Source organism: Xyrauchen texanus, chromosome 20, assembly GCF_025860055.1.
Source record: "Xyrauchen texanus isolate HMW12.3.18 chromosome 20, RBS_HiC_50CHRs, whole genome shotgun sequence".
In the NCBI taxonomy this organism is placed as follows: Eukaryota; Metazoa; Chordata; class Actinopteri; order Cypriniformes; family Catostomidae; genus Xyrauchen; species Xyrauchen texanus.
Genome location: NC_068295.1, coordinates 3,910,170 through 3,927,221, shown reverse-complemented (window position 1 = coordinate 3,927,221; position 17,052 = coordinate 3,910,170). Strand labels below are relative to the sequence as shown.

General features: G+C 40.6%; 1 protein-coding gene across 1 annotated transcript in view; it reads right to left on the bottom strand.

Moving 5' to 3' along the window:
- The window catches only part of LOC127660432 (integrin alpha-9-like), a 122,972-nt gene that overhangs the window by 12,623 nt on the left and 93,297 nt on the right, over positions 1–17,052 (bottom strand). Inside the window, exons 19-26 of the mRNA XM_052150650.1 lie at positions 12,156–12,242; positions 11,748–11,827; positions 11,146–11,235; positions 10,133–10,241; positions 9,602–9,709; positions 2,239–2,364; positions 1,651–1,770; positions 1,290–1,385 (exon numbers count right to left, since the gene is read on the bottom strand). Of these exons, the coding sequence (XP_052006610.1) occupies positions 1,290–1,385; positions 1,651–1,770; positions 2,239–2,364; positions 9,602–9,709; positions 10,133–10,241; positions 11,146–11,235; positions 11,748–11,827; positions 12,156–12,242 (816 nt within the window). The remainder of the gene's footprint in view (positions 1–1,289; positions 1,386–1,650; positions 1,771–2,238; positions 2,365–9,601; positions 9,710–10,132; positions 10,242–11,145; positions 11,236–11,747; positions 11,828–12,155; positions 12,243–17,052) is intronic.

Here is a 17,052-nt window from a genome sequence, read left to right as displayed (position 1 = left end):
ACAGTGTAAAACGCTTTGATAAACGCTAAGGTTAAAAAAGGGCTATAAAAGTAATTTAGCAAAAATGTAGGTAAAGTAACGTGATTCTATGGGACCATATTTCTTGTATCTCTCTGCGCTCTCTTCTCAAATAACAAAATAATCAAACTCAAATAAATATTTAATGTCCCTTTATTTATTTGTTAAGTAGCTGTGCAATAAGTGGGATAATGTCAGCAGCTCATTATTGCAAAATAGATGACCAGTTCATTGTCCCTTACATACTGTATCTCGAGCATTTGTTGAGTCATCTAGACTTGAGACTAAAACATTTTCAATAGCATATAAAGGTTGAATGGTCACAATCAGTCTGTCATTTTCAATTTATTTAGGCAACTGTGAACATGATATAGTTGAAACTCACTTGCACTAGAAGGCCACATGTGGTGGTAACACTTATACATGGGCAATGCCATTTGTAAATGAGACTGCCACGTTCCCAGTTTGCCCCAGGGACGGTCTTCTGCAACTTAATAATGAATTGCTCTGGAACAGTGTGGAACTGATGCATTTCCTAAGTGCTGGGGGGTCGGAGGGGGCGCAGACCAATTTAAAATGGCCATTTGGAAATGGCCCATTAAAATTGGGGGTCAGCTGGTTTGAGACCGTGTCAGACACCACTTCAGCAGAGAGCAGGGCTTTCCTCTGGCACCAAATACCCTCAACTCTGCTGAAAAACTGCCCCATGTTCCGCCAATCAATCGGCACGGCGTGGTCTGCAGTATTAGAGGCGACAGTCCGTGAGCACAGCTGAAGAGTACAAAAAAGCCGCACCGCTCCCTCATTAACTGCAACATGGACGCAGATTTCAGCTGCTGATGGAGTTGACGGCCGTTCTTAACTCATATGAATGGATCATGCTATTCTCTTCTGTACATTCGAGAGTCACACTGACCATATGAGGGTCAACTGATTACTTTCACATACAATAATCATTTTCAGTTTCAGTCTTACAATGAAAACTCCCTAAAGTCTCTGTGGTTGATCATCTGAGTTTAGTTTCAAATATGTTTAGCAAGATAAAGTGGGGTCCAAAAGTCTGAGACTGAATTGAAAATGTGATTTTTTCAATTGAAACATGGAAATATTTTTTTTAAATACATAAATAAACTGAAAATGTATGGCGGAAAATGAAGGAAAAATACTTAAAAATGTGCATGATTTCTAGGTTGCTAAATTACCAAGTTTGGACTCAACTGTAAGTCTCATTGTTTTAGTGAATTTAATAGTTCATCCATCGGATCACTTACAGAAATCTCCTCTGGCAGACCGTTGGACACCTCCATGGCTCTGTTGTCCAGCTGGACGTGACCTCGTGTCACAAACTGGACCAGAGAGGAGCTGTCCTGCAAACCAAACACAAAGACAGACACAGATTTGCACAAATAAAAACACACAGCTACTTTTTCTAATGACGTCTTTGCTCTTTCAAGTAGCGTTTGAGTCATTGCAGCTCATTGCAGCTCATTTCACCCATGCATTCAAGTAGTGTTCATAGACATCCCTGTATTGCACGCTTAATGAGCTTCAATGGAGTTCTGAAGTGTCTCCCTCGATGCCAATGGTGCACCTTAAAAATTGAAGCAGTATTCTGAATACAACATTACTCACCCTCTGTAATATTTCAGTGTTCAGTAGCATTTGCACATCTATACTTGTTGCATCTTCTTTAGCCTGAGAGCCCAGACTGCAGGAAATAGTTAGACAAGCTCTTCCGGGCCGGTCACAGTCCTGTTGACACAGTACACCATCCACTTTTTAACACAAAAACTGCATTATATGCAATACGAGGTTGAAGTGCACTAATGTTGCTCAGTGGTTAAGGCTCTGGGTTACTGACCAGAAGGTCGGGGGTTCAAGCCCCAGCACTTCCAATATGCCACTGTTGGGCCCTTGAGCAAGGCACTTGACCCTATCTGCTCTAGGGGCGCTGTATCATGTTTGACCCTGTGTTCTGACCCCAGATTAGCTGGGATATGTGAAAAATGTATTTCACTGCATATATGCAAATGTATAATGTGTGACATAATATAGGCCTTCTTCTTTCTTCTAGTATATGGATTGGCTTGGCACCGATGACTGTCAAACAACATTAAATATGTCAAAAATGTTTTGTTTTTTTCCCGCAAGTGCTAAATGGATTTAAACACCAATTTAAATAGAGTGCACTTTTTTCTCCTAGTATTCGTTTTGTCGTACCAGAACTTTTCTGCCGGATTTGGTGAAGAAGGCAAAAATGGTGTGGAAGATGCTTTCTTTGTCTTGTGGAATTGTGCAGGGCGTGGGGTTTTTATGCCACGTGCAGTTCCCTCGACCTTCAGATACCTGCAGAGATACAAGAAGTAACATATTATTCCATGTGGCCATACCTGACAGTCCTCTTAAATTTCAGGATCGGCAAAACTTAAATAACGACTTACATCTCAGTCCGTCCCTCATACAAAGATATTGTTTGACCATATGAATAGTCAGTAGAATATGCAGTAGTGCAAGTCATTTTGCCCACTTTAGTGAAAATTTCAAGGTGCTTTTTCTATAGCTTTTATTGTATGAAAAATACAACAACACAAATAATCTACTAAACATCTCTTTTTGTGTTTCACAGGAGAAAGCCATACACATTTATAACAATACGAGGTTGGGCAAACGTTGACAGAATTGAATTTTTAGGTGAACTACTTTGTTTTTTGTCATGTATGTGAGATGTAAGACATGCCTTTATGGGAATGCACCTAGGGCAGTATGTGGAGCTGGTTAGGTGGGATTTTTGGAAGGTGGTAACGGGTCATCCATTGAGCTCAGACCAGCTGAGCAATTCCAATAACGAAAGGAAGTCCTATCCCACTGGGAGATCGAGATCCTTCCTTTGACAGCTTGACCCATCTGGAGTGATTTAATGCCAGGCCACTCTTCCACCTCCCTGCCCCGAGGGAACACTTCAACTCTTCCTCTTCTAACACCATACCTTCCAACCAGACCGCCAAAGAGGAAAGCATCTAAAGACCTCGCATTGTCTTCTCTCAAGTCAAGGAGTCACAAAGGATCACTGCCTTTCTTTCACACGTGGTTTTACTAGCTAAGTCATTCAAGGTCTAACTTCACTCCAGTACTGATAGGGCTCTCTATAGCTCTGTTCAAAACCTAGTGAGCTGTCTAACTAACCTAAGGGCATGTTAAGGAGTAGGGGTTAGGGTAAGGTTAGGTTTAGGGGTCAGGTTAACAGTGTAACTACAGATTAAAAGCAAATACTTTAAACGTAAGTACAATTCGTATGTACTGTACATAAAAGTACAATGTAGCAAATGCTTAAGTGCATTGTAGTTAAAGACACCTAGGCTGTTCCAAACAACAGGAAGTTAATATGATTTTTATAGATTTTGGCCAAACTTTAAGAACATGTATTTGCATCCATCTGTTTTTAAACGGTTTTTCCAAGTAAATCCGCTACACAGACGTCTTTGACCATTTCACTGTGCTATTTTTTCAGCATGTCGTGCAGGAGTACTAAGATTTTAAGACACTGTCAAAATTTAAAAAGGGAATGTTTTGCAAGAACGCATTCTTGATGAAAGCGGCATTACATGCACATCCTTCGATGGCAATTCCAAAATGCATTACGATTATCTCAGTAGACTGCCCTATTCGGATAGGATCAGTTTTCTAAATGACATTTGAGTTACAATTACTATTACCCAACGTCTGAGATTTAATGTACTGATTCAGATGGAACTGGAATGTTTATTACAGAAGTGGGTGTTTTTGTAATTATAACATTACGTCAACTGATCTGAGAAATTAAGGTAAGTATCTTACCTGATCTTACAGAGGCCAGTCTTAGCAGTTTCGGCAATTTGGCTCCCCTTGTTAATTACATTTTCTTATATTTTCTTTGGATGGCAAAAAATCTACATCCAATTTGAAAGGCGAGCAGCAGGCAGTAGATTGGCATGCATAAGTATGATCTTAACAGTGGTTCATGTAGCTCAAAATACATTAGAATCAGAATGAGCTTTATTGCTGAGTATGATTACACATATAAGGTGGTAGAGAGGGTCGGCCACTAATCGCAGGGTTGGTGGGTTGATTTCCGGCCCACATGACTCCACATGCCGAAGTGTCCTTGGGCAAGACACTGAACCCCAAGTTGCTCCAAATGGCAGGCTAGTGCCTTTCATGGCAGCTCTGCCATCATTGGTGTATGAATGTATGGGTGAATGAGATGCAGTGTAAAGCGCTTTGAATAAGGTTAAAATAAGGTTAAAAAGGTGCTATATAAGTGCAAACCATTTACCGTTTTACCATAGATAATAAAAAAATATAATAGTAAAAGTACATATAGAAATACACAATAAGACTATATATATATATATATATATATATATATATATATATATATATATATATATATATATATAGAGTGTTGGATACATTTAAATACACTACATTTAAATACACTATATAATTATTGCTCAATGGGGCAGTTTTAACTGAGGGAAAAAACTGTTCTTGTGCCTGACAGCTCTGAAGCGCCGTCCAGAAGTCAACAGTTCAAAAAGTTAGTGGGCTGGGTAAGTGGGGTCCAGAGTTAATTATCCAGCCCTTTTCCTCATTCTGGAAGTGTACAGTTCTTGATGGGAAGGCAGGGGGCCACCAATAGTCATCTCAGCAGTCCGAACTGTCCTTTGTAGTTTTCTGATTTCCAATTTCGTTGCTGAACCAAACCAGACAGTTATTGAAGTGCAGAGGACAGACTCAATGACTGCTGAGTAGAACTGTATCAGCAGCTCCTGTGGCAGGTTGAACTTCCTGTGAGATGGTAGGGCCCAGTAACCTGAATGACTCCACTGCTGCCACAGTGCTGTTTAGAATGGTGAGGGGGGTCAATGTTGGGGTGTTTCTCCTAAAGTCCACTATCATCTCCACTGTTTTGAGCGTGTTCAGCTCCAGGTTGTTTTGACTGCACCAAACAGCCAGCTGTTCAACCTCCCTTCTGTATGCAGACTCATCATCATCTCGGATGAGGCCGATGACAGTACTGTTGTCTGCAAACTTCAGGAGCTTGACAGAGGAGTTCTTGGCGGTGCAGTCATTTGTGTACAGGGAGAAGAGAAGTGGGAGAGCACACATCCCTGGGGGGCACCAGTGCTGATCATACAGGTGCTGGAAGTGAATTTCCCCAGTCTAACTAACTGCTACTTATGTGTCAGAAAGCTGGTAATCCACTGACAGATAGAGGTTGGTTTAATTTAATCTGGATTATAGCTGGGATGAAGGTGTTGAAATCTGAACTAAAGTACACAAAAAGGATCCTTGCATATGTCCCTGGTCTGTCCATATGTTGCAGGATATGATGCAATTCCATGTTGACTGTATCATTCACAGACCTGTTTGCTCGATAAGCAAATTGAAGGTGATTCAGAAAGGGGCCAATGATGTCCTTCAGGTGGGTTAATACCAGTCTCTCATATTACTTTATGACCACAGTCATCAGAGTGATGGGTCTTTAGTAATTAAGTCCTGTGATTTTCTTTGGGACAGAGATGATGGTGGAGCATTTGAAGCAGCAGGGAATTCACACTGCTCCAGTTATCTGTTGAAGATCAGTGTGAAGATGGGGGCCAGCTGGTTAGTACAGGACTTTAGACAAGTGGGCGAAACACCATCTGGGCCCTTGACCTTTTTTTCCAGAAGGCCCGGAACATATCCTCTTCATAGATCTTAAGTGCAGGTTGAGTAACAGGAGGGTGGTTGCAGGAAGTGTTGATGTTTGTGTGAAGTTAAGGGCAGAGTGCATGTGGGGTGTGAGACTGGGCTTTTCACACCTGCAGTAAAACATATTAGGTCATCAGCCAGTTGTTGATTCCCTACAGTGTTGGAGGATGGTGTCTTGTAGTTAGCAATGACTTTCAGGCCTCTCCACACTGATGCAGGTTCGTTAGCTGAAAACTTGTTTTTTAGCTTCTCAAAATAGCTTCTTTTAGCCACTCTAATCTCTTTTGTCAGTGTGTTTCTGGCCTGATTATACAAGATTTTATGAAGCTGCCTGTAAACCATCGTTTGTCATTGTTGAACGTGAGATGTGTTGTGAAAATTCAATATCAGCAATCAAAAACATTTGCATTTGGATGGGATTAGATTTCTCAGAGGACCCTTGAGTTAGCCGAAAAACAGTAGGTAATTTGCGCTGGAATTTTTACAGAGGTAGTCTGAGAGAAACACAGACTTGTCAGATTCAGACAGGATTTAAATCACAAAGTACATCTGTTAAACATGAACTTCCCAAACTTCCTCGGGAAAAACTAGTCCCATCAGAATAGGGCTTTTGACTGTACAGTTTAGTTTGTATGCATTTCTTGTACTGTTAATGAAGAAAAGCGATCAAGCTTGCTAGAAAATAAGACTCATTTAGCTGGTTTATGAGGTGACTGCCATGAGCAACAAAACTACATTTCCCATCACAAGTGGCAGAACAAGAATGCCAAAATATACAGTATACTGTAGATAACGCCTCAGTTACACACCTAATGCACGTCTTTGTCGGTGAGTGAAAAGGAGAGAAAAATATGAAATAGCAAAAAGCACATTCTTTCAGACTAAAATCACACATCACATCGTATTTCCCAACTTCCCAGGAGGACCTGAGCATTAGAGGATCACATCGTTAGCGTAGCAACATGTGCTATGATTTTTACTTGGTTTTAGGAACAAAAATGTGTCATATAACCTTCGCTAATTTAAGATATCTCATCACAGTGCCAGAGTGTCAGGCAACAGCAATGCCGTTGAGTGATTGAACAAAGATGTTTCTGTAAAAAAAATGGCTCACATGTTTGCAGTGGAATTCCTACATGTGTGCATTTTTAATTAGGCTGAGTGTTTGTCTTGTCTACCCTAATCTGGGAACCTTTCCCTCTCTTGAGTCGAAATACACAGCTACGCTGCGACTTTGCCACAGGTTAGTCAGGGTGAACAGAAGCTTTTTCCCAGGTGTCCCATTCCACCCTTCCGTGCAAGCCATCAAATCCCATGGTAAGTGATAACATATGTATCGTACCGGGTGGGATACAAGCCTCCCTGTCCACCCGTTCACAGTAAACCAGTTGATCCCCAGCCTGATCTAGCAATATGGCCAACGTAAGGGTTAAATCAACATCGGATGCAGGGCTGGTGTTGAATTTCTGCCCTTGGAGTAAAGCTATTGTGAGACTAACTTTGGCACTATCCATAAAGCCTGTCTCTCACCTCTGTATTACTCTAAACCTGCGGGTGTTGACCCCACTAAACTGTCCAAGCCTAACGCACTGAATGAGAACATTTTCTAAATATACAATTTAGATAAAGGCTGTCTCTTCAGATTTAGCTAAGAAATCAAAATATAAAATAATTATCACATTATTTAAACTGTGGTGCATTTTTGGGCTGACCCCCACAATTAAAATAATTTAAAAGCTCACTATTCACACATACTGTGGACTAATTGCAAAAAAATGGTCATTTATATTAACAATATATATATTGTTGTTGTCTGAAATTTTTAAACATGTCATTCTGGTTCTGTTCACTCTACCTTCCTTTGAAAAGTCTAATTTCATTCCACTAGATGACTGCAAACACTAGGAAAATTTTTTTTTTCTCTATCACATTCCCTCACAATATACAGATCTGAAATGTAGGTGGCACTCTAATGAGTCCATAGACATTCAGTCTAATTTTCAGTTTAGGCCACCACCTTCATTGTTTCATAGAATATCTCGGCCTCTGAGTCGACTAGAATCTCAGTGTAGGTGTCATTAGAAAGCTGAGATCCTCCCCTGTGATGTTATAACATTGTCCCATCAATAGTCGAAAACATATATATTCCTGATGATTTGATGAGCAGGCTTTTCCTGCTGGATGCCATATTTTGTTCTGGACATCTAAGATATAACATTGGATTATTCAGGCAAGCAAGCTTACAGACAATTAAAAAAGGCTCATGTTAAAGGTAAAAGCAGATATAAAGTTTTCGGCTGCTTGGGGCTTACAGCAGTAGTGATCGGCGCAAAAAAGGACGTTTATATTTTATGACTCACAGAAATCATTATTCACTTTGTGATTCTTTTGAAAATCTTTTAAACATTGGTATGAAGGAATGAGGGAGTCACATTCCTGAGAATGAGAGCTTTCATTTGATATATGACTTGTCCATTTAGGTGCTACACAAAATACTTTTATTTTCATACAAATATTTCTAGCAAATTACATCTAGGGGGTGACAACAATGCCTTGATGCCTTATTTTGTATTAAGCAAACTCGAAGAAAGAAAAGACTGACCGAGTCTGACCCGACAGCTTTTTTTTTCGAACCCGACTGGACCCTAATGTAAAAGGAAGCGACATCTGTACAGCTTGCATTCACCAGTGTCCAGGAGGGTTTGGTTATGTAAATATGGAAGCACAGATTGACAGTGAACATAGAAGAAGGGGGGTAATAACGTTGATGCTGTATTAAAATGACAGACTGGTAAACCCTACTGAGGTGCAATCACTTTGTTTTTACAATCACATAGTGGTTTGGTAAATTGCACATAGGAGCACAGATTGTCAGAGAACAGAGAAAAAGTGAGATAATAACATTATTATAGAATTATTATCATTTTAATATGTACATTTATGCATTTGGCAGACACTTTTATCCAAAGTGACTTACAGTGCCCTTATTACAGGGACAATTCCCCCGGAGCAACCTGGAGGTAAGTGCCTTGCTCAAGGACACAATGGTGGTGGTCGTGGGGATCGAACCAGCAACCTTCTGATTAACAGTTATGTGCTTTAGCCCACTTTAGCCCACTACACCACCACCAGTTACCACAGTAAACTCATTTACTCATGATAATGTGTTTATCTCCAGACATTTTTCAGGTTTTCATCCATAAAACTCACGGAACTACGCTCTTGCACCAGCAATTATTTTGCTTAAACCAGCCCAAGCCACCATTGTTAGTTTGGAAAAAACTGTGAGAAGCTATATGGAACTGTAATACGGTCAATAAACCTGGACCTATGGTGAAATAAACCACTGCACTACTAAATGAAGCCACAACACAACAGAATTCAATTGAATTAAATTACGAGTTCACGAGTCAGAACTACCACACAAATTAAAATGCAGTGTTTAAAAATATGTATTTTCTGTTTATTTTGTTGTGCTGTGGTTTATTTACTTCATGTTTTCAACTTTATTTGCTTTGCTAATTTTGTTGTTGTTGTTGTGCACACCTGGGCCACCTTATGGAATTGATTTTAAGCTGTCCTTTTATATAAAACGAATCAGAACCCCTGGCATCTGTGTCAACCAGTTAGAATTAAGAATTCAATACCAATCACTGTAATGTATCACAAATTAATAGAACTTATTAAATCAACATGGAAAGCAACAGAACTGGATTCTCTAATTAACAGGTTGGAGAATCTACTTAAAGGTCACTCAGGTATTAAAATGGACAGCTGTGTATCTGTTTTGAGGGAAGGTACTGAGAAATAAACCCAGCTAAATAAACAGCAGACAGAGGCAGGAACTCACTTGTGTGTCAATGATATGGAACATATCAGCTCCGTTACCAGCCAGCCGGTTTGGTATCCTGATGTCCACGGTGGAGCCTGGAAGTCTGCTGGGCCCATTGTTTATCACCTACACAAACAACACAAGGGAAATGAAATAATGCTGTGATCTGTTGGTCAGCACACACAAACACAACAGAAATTAACTCAATGTTCATCACGCCATAGCATCTCGTAGGCTTTATACATCCTAGTATCCCAACCCCCCACCGACCCAAAGTTTTTATAAGTCTTTTCAGCTTTAACATTTGATTGGATGAACAGCAATCAAAGCTATTGTAAGGTCACCTCCATTTAATTCTATATTAATGTGCCAAGGGTGCAAAATTGTATATTGTGACTGTAAAACTGTGTTTTAACTTTATTAAAGCATTAAGCCTATCAAAGTCAGATATTACAGTTATTTTACCCCTTAACTATGGTAAAATCATCTACTGTATAATGTATGACTATAAGTGGCACTTTACTGCATATGAAGCACATCCCTCCATACCTGAAAGGTGAAGTTTAGCGGCTGAAAGCTGCAGTCCAGATCTTCCAGCTGAATGAAGCGTGATGCATCCACTGAGTTTCCATACACAAAAGAGGCCGGGTTTACCACACTGTAGAAACAGCCAAACAGTGTGATTTTGCTATGTTTCTGAATGAATGTGAACAAATTGATGGTAGCTTTGATCTGCAATACAGTAAATGTACATAATAAATGCTTAAATACTTACTATAATATTTTAGTACAACATTGCGCTATATATAGTTCAATGGAAAATGGTCCATTACCCATTTTTGAGTCACGACCATCCAGTTGACAATAACTTTGTTAAATGACATAAAATACACTTAGATCTTAATCTAGTGTTCATGTGTATATACAGTTGATATATATATACAGTATATATATATATATGCATATATAGTGAAGTCTCTGGAACTGTCATTTAAAAACATTACAGGAGGAGCGTCTCATTATCAGGCTGTTAATCTTACTGCAGAACATGTTGTGTACATACAGTAAGCCTCATTCTTCTCTTTGAAACAAGCGCCTGTAACTTTGAAACGTTCCAGAGCTGCAATGAATCGTGTGCCAAAAAAACAAAACACGTTCACACAAGTACAGTACTCTTAGTCAGGGACGGATTACCGACCGGGCCAATGCCCAGGGGCCCTTGACTGCCCAGGGGGGGCCCTGGGCTTTAAGGTTGCGCGATCTAGTTTGGTGATCCCCCTGCTCGAAAACCCTTTTGGGCATGAACAATGAACACCCTACCACCAGCCCCGCTCAACAACTTTTGGGCATGAACAACGAGCACCCCCCCACCCACACCCCCAACAACTTTTGTGTGGAGGGGGGGCCCTAGGAGATAATTGGCCCCAGGGCTTTAGCAAGTCATAATCCGTCCCTGCTCTTAGTGGACCGTTTCCAGCTCCTAATAAATGTCTCTCGCTTATCAGTACATCTTTGACAGTGTAATGGTTTAAATAGCTGGTCTCGCAAAGTGAAAGTCTTACCCAGTGATTGTTGTGTCTACCTCATGCACCAGCGGTATGGACAATGCCAAAGTGTTGTCATGGAGTTTGCTGTCATGCTCTGGATTAGCACTAAGTAAACAAACACATTTGTAACTTCATATGAAACAACAAGTATTTGAATTGATAAGTGATTGTCTATATATCATCTAAGAATCAATAAAAGCTTTTCAAATCATATAAACAATTATTACATTGAAATATATGGAGTGACAACCACATCCAGATTCTACACTCTGTATGAAAGGGTGAACATACAGTATATTTGATTCAAACATTTACTGTAATATGGTCAAATATACATTATAGGTGCTGTGTTTGCTTTAAAGAGTGTTAGTACTTAACACTCATCTCTGGGCAAAGAAAACACATCTGGTCAGCATTAGACCCAACATCAAGCACTGCATTTCACTCAAAGTAGCCAAATAGCAAAGAGGTTTCATGTCTAATCGATCTCGTTAGGTTCAATGTAAACATTATGGTTCTCACTAATGTGAACCTATGACAGGAACCACTTTTCTTTTAAGAAAATCAACAAATCTTGTATTTTTAAAGGGAAACATTTCATTAAATCAAGACCTCACCTTCTAGCGTGGACTAAAAACAGCACTGTATCATTTTCACCAGATAGATGACTTGTGTCAAAAAGCACCGATAGCTGGTACTGAAAAAAAGAGAAAATGTTAAAACTACAAAATTAAACATGCCACAAAATAAAGTTGCACTGCAAAGAACAAAACACCTCGTCCTGACCAGATGCGATTTGGCAAGTTCCAACGACTAGCAAATTGTGCGTTCACACTGAACTTGAAAATGTTGCGTGATGTGACATAATCACAGAAAATCATGATGTTTATTGTACTGGTATGTGGTGCTGGATGCTTTATTGTGTTGTGTCTGGTTAGGACAGTGTAGTGACATATTAATCTATATTCATTTGCCATAAAAGTACAATTTAGAAGTAAATCAGAAAGCAGTTATATTGATAGTACCTTGGTTTGCGCCCTCATGAAAGGAAACCCCACGCTGCACTTGAGGAAGTCCAGCTCTACCAGCACACAGGAAATGCCCTTCTCTTCCTGGACGCAAAACAGACAAAGGAAATGCAAATGACAATGTGAGAAAAACCAGTCAACAGATTTATCGATATGTAAAGGGCTCAGCAGAAAGCATCTCACAACTTCAGTGACCTCCCCGACAAATAACACATCACAAATAAATCACTGATTCCTGGGAAAACCTTCGGAAGGAAGAGCCATGGTTAACTGGTGAGAAAGGACAAACATTCATTGCATACACAACCTTTGCTGTTTGAGGTACAGCAACAGTAATTTGCAACAATAGCAAAGTTACATAGTAGGGATGTTTCGTTCATGAACGAATCTGTCTTTTTGTACGATTTGTTCTCTTTCACCTCCATACACTGACTCATACACTGACGTCTCTCCCTTTCTCAGCCAATGAGCTCTAGTTTTAAATGCGAGACTGCTTTGTTGGCATTTCATGTCGGTAATTATAGCACGAGGCAACAGCGCTCAAGTGCGGGCAGTGATGCAGCATATCATTGGTTTCACCCGCTGAACGAATGCGCCCTTCATTGAACCAGTCGAGTCAGTTCTTTGAGTCTGAACTAGAAGTGACGACTCATTCATGAACGAGCTGAATGTACCGGTAGACTCTTTTGCGAACGAAATGAATGAATCACTCACTCAGTCATCTCAAGGATCTGCTGACTGGCTGAACGAGAGGCTCTGCAATCTTGTCGTGCAACAAGTTAACTGGCCAGATGAATTCTGAATAAAAGTGAGTGATGACCACACATTACAATGACAAAAGGACATTATTGATACTCATAATGATTCTTTAGACTGGTATTGTTGTCTTTATTGTCTAGCTTGAAAGAATTCATGTTCAATGGTTCATAATATGATATCTATGCTTTGTCGTCATTTGTAAGGAAGCGTTTAAGATGCTTAAACATTTTGTTGACACGTACATTTTAATAAAAAGTCATTAGACGTGAATTACTGTACTTTGTTCAATGCAAATGACTCTTTCAAAATGTAAAAGACGGTCATTTGGTGCCATCTACTGGCACAAAGGTATCTTTGCAGAAATGTTCAATGAACGAATCTGAAGCGAATCTTTTTGGTGAGCGGATTCAAAAGACTCGAGTCACTGGGATGAATCAAAATCCCGCCACCACTACACAGGAAAAAGCACAACAGTGTCCACCCAATTTTCACGCATCTTGGTTTCTGAAAAGGTTTTTCCCATTCCTTTTTTAGCCATGAACTAACCAGCTCTGAGGTGAATCACAACATTACAAACTTGGATTTGAAGCAAAAAATATCTGAAAATCAGACAAAAAGACTGAATGTACAAGACTGTGTACTGAACGTCTTTAAACTACAATCCCATGAAACATTGTGAACGACGTAATCACATTCAAACCTTGATGAAACATACAATTATTGATTTAAAGTGGTTGATTATAAGTATAGAATCAATATATCAATAGAAGTATATAGCAAAATATTAAGAGTAAGTTTAAGTTTAAGAGTAAGTAGTTTAAGAGTAAAGGGAGATTGATTTGATTGGTCATTCACAGTGCGTCATGGAAGTGGGCGGTCTCTGCAGAGCTCTTTGCTGCACTTTTCCTCTGATTGGTGGATTGTTGCCCTTCAGGATCATGGGATCTACTTTTAAACATGAAGTTAGAGTAACATGGACTGATGGCTTCAACTGAAGCATATACCATCGATTAACAACCTCTGAGCTCACGGTATATCTGTCTTAAAACGTTTGGAAGTTTTTTTTATTACATTTTTTTATGCATTTGGCAGACGCTTTTATCCACTTATTACAGGGACAATCCCCCTGGAGCAACCTGGAGTTAAGTGCCTTGCTCAAGGACACAATGGTGGTGGCTGTGGGGTTTGAACCAGTGTCCTTCTGATTACCAGATTACCAGTTATGTGCTTAGACCACTACACCACCACCACTCCCCAAGTTACTGCTCTTGTACTCTATTTCAAATGTCTTAGTGATTCCAAACATTTAAACGGTAGCGCACATGACATGCAGAAAGACCAAATTCAGGGTTAAGATAGCAAAAATGGAAAAACACTGGGAAAAAATGGAACATGCGTTAGCCAGCTCATAAATAATCAAACACAGACTGTACGCTCACATACATACACTCTCCACTAAGAGAACAGTTACAGGGATAACCTCCAGTGAGAGCTGCGAGCTTTCTCTAAACATAGCAGTGCTACACTGACAGTTCCTGTAAACAGTTGGGCTTTGACCCCGTGAGGAGTGAGCATTCCTCAAGCAAGAGTTCATGAAGCTGTCCTCTTACAGTCCAAACTGAAAGAGTACAACACAGCCAGGTGCCTTCAGAAATCTGTCAAGACTGCTGATAAAACCAGACAACATCTTGCTGCTGGAACAATGCAGAGGATGAGATGAACTCTGGGATCTTGTGCTCCACGTGAGGGCTCAAAGTCTTGCACGTGTTCACCATTCTTGAGTTTACATTGGAGCTATTTTTAGTAATGTTGCAGCAATAGCAAGTACTGCTGTTGGAGAAAATATATCAATAAACAGTCGAACGTAGATGAGAGGGGGCAGGAAAGCCTGGGACTGTTTTCAAAACTCATTATTCATGCACTTGGCAGCTCTCTGGGGAAGAGTTTGTGGTTTTGGCCTCACGTATCACACTTGTTTGGAGCGTTCACGCTAACACCCGGGTTTCCCTGGGTCTGTGTACGCAAACATACGAGGATGCTCGACTGAGCTGAAAAGTGTGTGTGTGTGTGTGTGTGCAATTATAAAACTTATCAGCTTGACTCATAAATACTGTATTAATCACTTGGCATCATGTCATTAATATTCAATAGGCCCTTTATTTCCTAATTATCTAAAAGGCAGACGAAGGAAAATATGCCAAATGCATGCTCCTGATTCATTCTGAGCCTTAAATATCATAAAGTTTGTTTTATGCCTACCAAACGTTCATCCACAAAATATCAGATAATGCCACTTTATTAGCACTGAAGTTCAAACTACTCAATTTAGAGAGTTAAAAACATTTATTTGATTTTTTAATATACAGTTTATCAAAACCTATTTCATTCATTAGCAAGTACTTTATAGCAAAGTAGGTAGGTTAACCCCCCCCACACACACACCCCAATATTTATACCATGATCAATGGAAACATCAACCCCCTTGAGTCTGCAGAACAGATACTATCCATCCATCCATCTTTGACCGCTTATCCGAAGTTGGGTCACGGGGGCAGCTGCTCCCGCAGGGGGCCCCAAACTTCCCTATTCCGAGCCACATTAACCAGCTCTGACTGGGGTACCCCGAGGTGTTCCCAGGCCAGTGTGGAGATGTAATCTCTCCACCTAATCCTGGGTCTTCCCCGAGGCCTCCTCCCAGCTAGACATGCCTGAAACACCTCCCTAGGGAGGCGGCCAGGGGACATCCTTACCAGATGCCCAAACCACCTCAACTGACTCCTTTCGACGCAAAGGAGCAGCGGCTCTACTCCGAGCTCCTCACGGATGGCTGAGCTCCTCACCCTATCTCTAAGGGAGAAGCCCGTCACCCTTCTGAGGAAGCCCATTTTGGCCGCTTGTACTCGCGACCTAGTTCTTGACCCAGCCTTCATGACCATAGGTGAGGGTAGGAACAAAAATTGACCAGCAGATCGAGAGCTTTGCCTTCCGGCTCAGCTCTCTTTTCGTGACAACAGTGCGATAGAGCGAGTGCAATACCGCCCCCGCTGCCCCGATTCTCCGGCCAACCTCCCACTCCATTGTCCCCTCACTCGTGAACAAGACCCCGAGGTACTTGAACTCCTTCACTTGGGGCAATACCTCCTCCCCTACCTGGAGTACGCACTCCATCGGTTTCCTGCTGAGAACCATGGCCTCAGAACAGATACTACTGTTTTGATAATTGTATTCCACTGCAGTGGAGAGGAAGGAAAGAGATGTTTTCATTGCTTGCTTCTCTCTGGTCTGTGTATTATTAAACTGAAATATTAACAAGTCTCAAATGATGTATGTATTGGCTGAGTGTCTCTAAAATAAACTCTTAAACTTAGCCTTCCCATCTGATTCTGCTCCATTGGAAGGTCTCGCCCCACCTGCCGTAATCTAATGAAAGAACAATTTGCCGTTTATCTAATAAAGGTTCCTCTGTGTGTTTCTTCATAAGAGGGCCGCATGGCCACCTGAATGGCACGATAGAGCTCCTGAAAGCAATTTGCTGCTACATATGGCTTGGGCTACAAGACAAATATGGGGACAACGGGACTCACTATAAAACAAGAGGCAAGCGCAAGTTCACACTCAGCATGGAGGCGCGTTGCAAACCCCAGAGGGAGGCGTTCTGGCCTGACCTCCGCTGCGTGTAGAGGGGTCACATCAACATAGATGACTTCTTGTGACGTTTTGGGTTAATTAGAGGGGTCTTACTGTGAATACAGTATTAAAACAGCAAACAAAATGTGGTTCCTGTGTCGTCTCACAATACATGTGTCCTATTCAACAGTCATAAACGATTACTCGCAAAAGAGGGTGGACGTGTCGCAGAAATTATCCAATGAAACTTAAGACGGTAAAATAATGTTAAGGGCTCTATCTGTATCAAAACAGAAGGATATAGAGAATGAAATATGAGCACTTTAAAAACACATTCGAGATCAGTTATTTGTACGATAGTGAAGGGCACTAAATTCTTTGCAGGACTTTGAAATACAGAAGGAAAAGAAAACAAAGGATTGCAGTTGAAGTAGAGGGGAAAATGGTAAAATGACTAAATAATCCCTGAAGGTCAGACAATCTTAAACAATTCACTGTGATTCAAAAA